This window comes from Anopheles funestus, chromosome 2RL, assembly GCF_943734845.2.
Source record: "Anopheles funestus chromosome 2RL, idAnoFuneDA-416_04, whole genome shotgun sequence".
NCBI classification, from domain to species: Eukaryota; Metazoa; Arthropoda; class Insecta; order Diptera; family Culicidae; genus Anopheles; species Anopheles funestus.
The window spans coordinates 59,466,996-59,475,496 of record NC_064598.1 but is presented as its reverse complement, the minus strand read 5'-3'; the positions used below and the strand labels follow the sequence as shown (position 1 = coordinate 59,475,496).

The 8,501-nt window shown below is 43.2% G+C and overlaps 4 protein-coding genes across 5 annotated transcripts in view; 1 reads left to right on the top strand and 3 right to left on the bottom strand.

Moving 5' to 3' along the window:
* The window catches only part of LOC125761586 (protein gustavus), a 115,219-nt gene extending 114,292 nt beyond the window's left edge, over positions 1-927 (bottom strand). For both annotated transcript variants that reach the window (XM_049422830.1, XM_049422835.1), the window contains exon 1: positions 521-927. The gene's annotated coding sequence lies outside the window, so the exon portion shown is untranslated. The remainder of the gene's footprint in view (positions 1-520) is intronic.
* Positions 928-1,960: 1,033 nt separating this feature from the next.
* LOC125761579 (ribonucleoside-diphosphate reductase large subunit) lies at positions 1,961-5,394 on the bottom strand. Its single transcript, XM_049422814.1, has 4 exons — positions 5,174-5,394; positions 4,998-5,086; positions 4,675-4,852; positions 1,961-4,345 (listed from the first exon to the last, which is right to left on the bottom strand). The coding sequence occupies exons 1-4, from the start codon at positions 5,211-5,213 to the stop codon at positions 2,085-2,087; spliced, it is 2,568 nt and encodes an 855-aa protein (XP_049278771.1). The 5' UTR covers positions 5,214-5,394; the 3' UTR covers positions 1,961-2,084.
* A 106-nt stretch (positions 5,395-5,500) lies between these two features.
* Positions 5,501-6,629, top strand: LOC125761589 (protein YIPF5 homolog). The gene is made up of 2 exons (XM_049422840.1): positions 5,501-5,613; positions 5,756-6,629. The coding sequence occupies exon 2, from the start codon at positions 5,781-5,783 to the stop codon at positions 6,627-6,629; it is 849 nt and encodes a 282-aa protein (XP_049278797.1). The 5' UTR covers positions 5,501-5,613; positions 5,756-5,780.
* A 51-nt stretch (positions 6,630-6,680) lies between these two features.
* LOC125761591 (transmembrane emp24 domain-containing protein 7) lies at positions 6,681-8,228 on the bottom strand. Its single transcript, XM_049422842.1, has 4 exons — positions 7,798-8,228; positions 7,475-7,585; positions 7,189-7,408; positions 6,681-7,116 (listed from the first exon to the last, which is right to left on the bottom strand). The coding sequence occupies exons 1-4, from the start codon at positions 7,984-7,986 to the stop codon at positions 6,959-6,961; spliced, it is 678 nt and encodes a 225-aa protein (XP_049278799.1). The 5' UTR covers positions 7,987-8,228; the 3' UTR covers positions 6,681-6,958.
* Positions 8,229-8,501: the final 273 nt, after the last annotated feature.

The window sequence follows — 8,501 nt, the reverse complement described above, 5'->3', positions numbered from 1 at the left end:
ACTTCTGTTCATCAATAGTCTGCCATTTCATCTTTAGTACTACGTCGAAAATAACTAATACACTAAATTACCCATTCACTACGATAGCACACTAATACGAGAAGCTTCCAGCATTTCCCAAAAGTCTAATTCTTCTATTTTCAGCTAGTTACTCCAGCCATGTACTCCCAATGCCAAGAACACTTCTGATCCCAAATTCCATATTGAACAGCCGCACACGCACAGTGCAATAATTTCCACAACCAATTATCGTACAGTAAAACTTTACACCGCCAACCAATCAATCACCGACAATCCCCGCTGCAGACCACACTTCAGAGAGTTTTTCACCTTCCGTACATGCAAACAACTGGCCCACGATGCCCCGGATGCCCACCGCACAGTGTGTGCACTTTCCAGCACTGGTACAATTTTCTGCACTTTTCAATAGCACCCGATCACACGATCCCAAAAACCAACTCCACGGCACCGTGTCTAGAGCAATCGGAAACAATATGTTCGAAACACCCTCAACGCTCACCAGGAACGGGACGGCCTCTTTGCTCGAACGAACTAAAAACGCCGGCCGAACATCAGCATAGGCCAACTGAAAAAGCCATGAGCTGCACCACGAACCTTCAGCTGGTTGTGCCAGAGAAGCTTATGCTCCACCATCGTTTTGCCATCGGGAGACTTGGGGTTCTATTACAAGCTGGTAGGAGAAAACTTCAGATTGACCAATCGTAACGATCGAAACAGGCGAAGAGCTTCGACACAGTGCGGTGAATGTTAATAGCATCCAATAGCATTGAATTGATCTAAAAAAACGCTCGTAAACACTTATTGAACTACAAATTTACTAACAATTTGCTCAACAAAACCTTCAACTGCTGCGAGCTTTTTGAGTTTCTCGATTGACAATCTATTTCGATCACGTTGGAATAATTTCATACCCGGCGGAACTTTTCGGAATTTCGCCCGGCGGAACTGAAATAAAGAGAGCGGGAGAGAGTGAGAAAATCATTTAATGCGCTCTCTTTACCGAACAGCTGGGAATCTAGTAGTGTGCACAAGCATGTGTGTGTGTTTGTACGCATCTTGCTTGAAAGCTATGCTTTTTATATGTTTCATCTCATACCATCTCACGAGCTTTAAAGCTTCCTTATGAGTATCATCGTCTATTGCAAAGGCGTCAAACCTAATTTTGTTTCGCTTTATTCATTTGATTTTTGGTCTGTTTCGTTATTGTTGTGCGGATGCCATGGAGGATTCCAAAGGAGTTTTTTCGTCACTGTTGGTCTGTTACGAAATACGGACGGCTTTCCCCTTACAATAGCATAGATATGTATTTTTTAATTGAATACTGTACTCATTCAAAGCATGAAGTCGGATTAATGTCAGTTAAAGGTAAGGTAAAGTAATTATGTTTATTCATCTGTAAAATTACGTAACAGTGCACTGTTATTATTCATAAAACCGACAATATTTAATTCTCTTGTTTTTTGCTTACCTATTTTTTTGAGAGCATTTTAAAATCTCTCTCGTGTTGGCTTTTGACGATCTTACAGGTCACGCCGGCCATTTCTGGCTTACTAGACTTATTTTTCCACGTAGCCGGATAGTCAGTCCTTACTACAGGGGGACGGTTCCTGATGGAATTTAAACCCGGTCCTACCGTGTGGACCGGTGCCGTTTAACGTATGCACCACCGGGGCGCTTCCATTTTAAAATACATTATACAATTATACAAATTGATTGAATGTTGCCTGTTGCGCGCTTACTAACACTCCCGAATGTTGCATCATAGAAGAAAATATCAGATCAGCTACGTGTATTGCGTTTACCAAATTATGTTTCACGAAGAAACTAAGTGAAAGAAACGCGGAAATTCCGTTTTAACAAATGTTAAGTAAATAAGCATTCTTTGGCTGGGGCCATTTCTACCATTCGTGCAATAAAAAAAACTCGATCGCCAGGAAAATGTTTTGCCAAAAGAGAAACACAATATATCAATACTTTATTTAAAAACTTCTATATAAGCCTTAATTATCTAAACATAAAGTGAAAGTGTAAAATGAATGACTGAAAATATTGTTACAATCGTTCTACGATCCGCACATCATGCACTCATCTTTGTTTTCCAGCGAGCAAACCATCTCCGCCATACGCCTATTTCTTTCCGCAAACGAGCCGTTCATCTGTGGTTGCTCCTGATGTTGCTGCTGCTGGTCCATTAAACCATTAGACTCGTGGTGCTCGTTGCGTGTTGGTGTGCTAGTACTTCCGTTCAGCATTGAATAACGCATCTGCCCATTGCGTGGTGGTGTACCTCCACCAACCCCATTTGACATGCGGCTGACATTTGTCTCATTGGCATTTTGTAACTTCGTTTTGTCCACCGTAAATTGGATGGCATTTACGGCCGGTTTGGTGCGCAGGTAGTACATGCCCGTTTTTAGTCCCATCTTCCACGCGTAGAAATGGATCGACGTCAGCTTGCCATAGTTCGGCTCGGCCACGTGTATGTTAAATGATTGTGACTGATCGATAAACGCTCCCCGATCGGCCGCCATTTTGATGGATGTTTTCACCGAGATCTCCCATACCGTCTTGTAGAGGTCGCGGATTTCCTTTGGTATTGATTCAATGTTTTGAATCGATCCGTTGTTGGACAAGATGTTGTTCTTCATGTCAAGATCCCACAGACCCATCGCTGTCAGATCTTGCAGCAGATGATGGTTCACCACCTGGAACTCGCCCGATAGCACACGTCGGTTGTAAACGTTCGACGTGTACGGCTCGAAGGACTCATTGTTGCCCAGTATTTGTGCCGTCGAAGCTGTCGGCATCGGTGCCAGCAGTAGCGAGTTACGAATACCGTGCTTTGCAATCTTCTCCTTCAACTCTGTCCAGTTCCACAGATCCGTCGGTTCTTTGTTCCACATTTCGTACTGTAGGACACCCTTGCTCACTGGACAACCTTCATACGTCTCGTATGGACCGTCCCGTGCAGCCAATTCGCAGCTTGCTTCCAGTGCTCCATAGTAGATGGTTTCGAATATCTGTTGATTCAGCTTTTGGGCCTCTTCGCTTTCGTATGGATAGCGCATTAAAATGAACGCATCGGCCATGCCCTGCACACCGATACCGATGGGCCTGTGGCGCATGTTGGAACGCTTCGCCTCCGGCACCGGATAGTAGTTTATGTCGATGATTTTGTTCAGATTGCGTGTTACTATCTTGGCGACATCCTTCAGCTTTACGAAATCGTACGTCCTATCGGATTTTACGAACATATTCAGTGCGATCGAGGCCAGATTGCAAACCGCAATTTCATCCTTCGACGAGTACTCCACAATCTCAGTGCACAAGTTAGAACACTTAATGGTGCCAATGTTCTGCTGGTTGCTTTTGCGGTTGCATGCATCCTTGTACAGCATATACGGTACGCCCGTTTCCACCTGCGATTCAATGATCGCGAACCACAAATCCTGTGCCTTCACCTGGCGAATAAAACGACCCTCTTTCTCGTAGCCAGTGTACAGTGCCTCGAACTTTTCACCCCAGCTATCAGACAAACCGGGACAATCGTGAGGGCACATTAGACTCCACATTTCATTCGCCTCCACCCGCTCCATGAACAGATCCGGAATCCACAAGGCGTAAAACATGTCGCGTGCACGCACCTCCTCTTTGCCGGTGTTTTTCTTCAGATCCAGAAACTCGAACACATCACCGTGCCACGGTTCGAGGTAGATGGCAAAAGCTCCCGGGCGCTTGTTGCCACCCTGATCCACGTATCGGGCCGTATTGTTGTACACGCGCAGCATTGGCACCAACCCGTTTGAAATTCCATTCGTGCCCGAGATGTACGTACCTTTCGCGCGAATACAGTGCACGTTCAGCCCAATTCCGCCAGCAGATTTTGAAATCAGTGCACACTGCTTCAGCGTATCGTAGATACCTTCAATGCTGTCGTCCGACATGGTGAGCAAGAAACAGGACGACAACTGCGGACGTTGCGTAGCCGCCGCAAACATGGTCGGTGAGGCATGGGTAAAGTAGCGCTCCGAAAGCAGATTGTAAGTCTCGATTGCTGCATCGATGTCTTCACCATGAATGCCGATCGCAACGCGCATCAACATATGCTGCGGTCGCTCAACGATCTTGCCCTTGATCTTCAACAAGTAGGACCGCTCTAATGTTTTGAAGCCGAAATAGTTGTACCCAAAATCGCGATCATAAATTATAGCCGAATTCAGGCGGTCCGCATTGTCCATTATCACCTTGTAATGAAAATCAGAAATCATGGGAGATTTCGTTTTCAGAAATTCATTTTCCATCATGTACAGATCGTGCATAACCTCTGCAAAGGAACATATACAAAAGAAAATTAAAACAAATTTCGCGTACATTTATGGCAAAACACAGCTTTGATTATATTATTACTTAAATAATTGAAAAAAGCAGACATATCACAATGCATGGCAACGTTCGATGCATTCATCACTATTGTAAACATCCTACACTTGAAACATGAGACCACCATTATGAAAGAAACGGTTGAAACGCTTTACAGGAATATTCTTGTACCGCATGCTTTCGCCCGCATGGGTTCATTATGACGCAGCTGGTATTTACTGTGAAACATACAATGAGGAATCGTCATTTTACAAAACCCCAATGTTAACTTACCAGAGAATTGCTTTTTAGTTTCTTTGTGCAGGTTAGACACGGCCAATCTTGCCGCCAGGATCGCATAATCAGCATGATCAGTCGTCAAGGTAGCAGCAGTTTCAGCAGCCAGATTGTCGAGCTCTTGCGTCGTTACACCTGAGTAGAGCCCGTTTATTACTTTCAATGTTATAGCAACCTATACCGAAATGGGAATGAGAATATTGCTATCATTCAAGCGGAAACATGGAATAATTTTCATTATCGAATTCAGAAGGAAACATCCTCATTTTAACCCGTAGGAAGAAAGCCTGACACAACCATTCACAAGGTGGCGCACTTACCGGATCAACGAAATCCATGTTCAGCCCATAGCAAAGCTTCTGAATCCTCGAAGTAATTTTGTCCAGGTGTACTTCCTCCTTCCGGCCATCTTTATTGCGAAATTAAAGCAAGTTACCAATCCTATCCGGTGCATTTTGCCATACAACAATGAGCGTCTGTTATGTACGTTGCTTACCTCGCTTGAAGACATACATCTTGTTCGGTTTCAGAACCATCTTGTAGGGAAAACGATTCACACAACAAAAGTATAAGATAAATAACAAAAAATAGTTGAACACTTGTAAAAGGACAGACAAATTAGCCTCTGCTTTGCAACGCGCAAGGGAAAACAATGAACGATGCGAATCTTTTGGCGCACTTTTCCACTGACACTTTCATCAAATTGCACAAACGGTGTACAGGCAAGGTGTCCGATTGACAGCTTGCGAAAGGAAGAATACCAAGGTGTATTGAATACACCGGTTTCGTGGAAAGGCCTTTTGGATATCTGTTGGAATAATAATGAACAATAAATTGACAGTTCCAAGTCATTGCGTTGACGTAGCTTCAAAAAACTCTATGTTGGACAGTGTTTTTATTTGCAAAGGTGCCTCGGTAGTGACGAACGGGATAAAAGTAAGTACAGAGTCGAATGTAGTGCATATTGGACGCCCACGAGCCAAGGATTTATCAGGCAAACCGTAGCACAATCATAGCCCAGTTTTCCAGCGTATGTGATTAAAGCTCCGTAAATAATATCCGGTTCAATCTGTTGTAGTACAATCGAACATCGCTGGCCGAAGATGTCCAACAATTCCGATAATCAGTACTGGGCGAATCCACCACAAGAAATGTACGATGGATTCAACGACAAGTCGCAAGTGCTTGACTTTCAAACGTTCAACCCGAACGAAACGGCGTACTGGAACGATGCATCGCAAACGGACCCAGGATATAATCAGGTACCCGAGACGGCTTCCCGCGATCCATACGGCATGATGCAGCAGCAGACGCACTACGGACCAGCGCCTTCAATTTTTACACCGAACTATGGCGATGATACTGGGGTTGGAACCGGCCCTGGCATGGGCATCGAAACGACCGAATTCGACGAACCGCCTCTGCTAGACGAACTGGAGATCTACCCTCGACGTATCATGGAAAAAGCAATCGCTGTACTAAACCCCTTCCAAAATTCCGGTTCGATGGTAGACACCTCGGACTATCTGTTTAAGGAAACTGATCTGGCTGGTCCGATTATATTCTGTCTTACGCTTGCTGCATGCCTATCTATCTCGAATAGTAAGGCCCAGTTCGGTTACATTTACGGTTTATCAACAATATCCGTGCTGGCAATGTACTGTCTCATCTGGCTAATGTGCCACGCGGTCGAATGGCACGTGACTGTGTCTGGTGTGGCCAGCGTGCTAGGTTACAGCATGTTGCCGGTCGTGTTTCTAGCAGTGATTGGAATGTTTACCTCGCTTAATAACTTATACGGCATGATGCTGGCAGGATCGTCCATCCTTTTAGCTACAGTGTACTCGAGCCGAATGTTCTGCCTTATGACCGGCGACCCTCATCAGAGATACTTGATAGCGTACCCATCCTCACTGCTGTTTACGATCTTTTCTATGCTGGTTTTATTTTAACACAATTTTGATATTATTCTTTATGTATATTCCTTTCATAACTAATTTCACTATGCTATCATGAAATATTGATGTCCCTATGTTTATTGTTCAATAAAATACTGCTAAACTGATATTACAGACTCACTTTAAGCAAATTTCAAAACAAAACAATTGAATAATGACCAGATATTCCGGACATAGAGGGTATCAAAAGCTCTCGTGTTAACTTACAAAAAGATAACTAAAATCGCCAATCTTTACATGGAAACAGCATTCAATTTAATTCCTTTTCATTAAATTGGTCTAATGCCACTGTGGCCAATGTGATGTTGACGGATGTTTTTTTATTATTTCATTAGGGAATAATTCATTTGGCTTGGTTTCTTTTCCGAAAAGAAGTTCCTTAACACCAACACCTGCCCGATGGCTATTATCAGGATGGCAGCGGTCTCCGTCAGCGACCACCACAAGACACGTTCGTTCAAATCTTCCGCACGCTTCCTACCTACAAACACGAAACAGTAATGCATGAGCACGCGCTACAAAAAGTTCATTTTACGATTGTATTTCACAGTACCTTGTGCTTCTCGGAGCCGGTGATGGGTTTGATAGTCAAGAATAGCATTCAGCCCCTTATGGGTTTCCTGGGCCGATTTTTCCATCTGCGTTAGTACTGTCGCGTGCTCCTCGAGACCGGGTAGTGGTTGTTCTTCGCCGACTTGGAAGTCCATATATACGATTTTATGTGAAAACGTGGAGAACTCGTTGCTAAAACATGCAACATAAACACCGGTAGCCTACCGAAAAGGAAGTACATATGAGCATTTGTGAAGCTTGGTTGAAAGTATTTAACAGCAACATACCGCAGCGACGAACTGATAGGAATCGAACTGCGTTTTTATCTGACGATAGATCTCTTCCCCGGTAGGGCTCTCGAGAGTAACATCTACATCGTACCTTCCACCGCTGACAACCTATGGTATATTAAAGAAGTTAAAATTTATAAATGATACTTTTGCCGGCAGTTTTATGCTTTAATAAAGGAACTCTATTATTCATTAAAAACCGTTTCTAGTATTTTGTTGTGAACTTCCACGTTTCATTGCAAATGTTTATGGTGTAAGCTAGTACCGGATAGGTTGTACCACAGTAATAACACGTAATCAACACAGCTAGGGTACATTACCTGGAACTCCAATGTAGCCGTCTGATTCTTTAGTATCTCCTCGTGAAAACATTCTTTCGCATTATCCGGCAGCTCGAATGTTAGCTCAACGCTGTTGACTATGGGAATTTTGTGGCAAAGTGCTAGAAATACAATTATAGCCAAACATAGAATTGGCTGCTGCTGCTGGCGAGATTTTCTCTCGGTCATTTTCAACTTTATTTATCTCGCTCGTTGCGGTGTTACACGAATTAGTGCTATTCTTCCAATGCGTTGGAAGGCTGACAGGCCGATCCTCTATTCGTGTATGCAAAACAAATGTATACTTTTCCTAAAACTTATTTAAAAAAATAGTTTTTCCACGTTCTTAGTTCTGTTTGCTATACCGAAGGGCTCCGAGGACTGTTTGTACAAATGCCAACACTGGTGACGTTTGACAGCCGTCGCAACAGATGACAACACCACAAAACAACCACGGTAGCTATAGGTACATCATGATTGTTTGACAGTATATTTCATACAGTGCGTGACTGTTTGTACTCAATAGAATAAGCATAAATTTCTACCATTCGCTATTGAAATCGTTATCAAACCGTAATACAAATGTTTTACTGCATTTTACAAAATTTGTACTACTATCGTTAATCGCTTACAAGAAGCAACTCAATAACAGTTATATTAATTGCTAACAATACATTTAAACGCTTCATTGTTATTTATTCTTT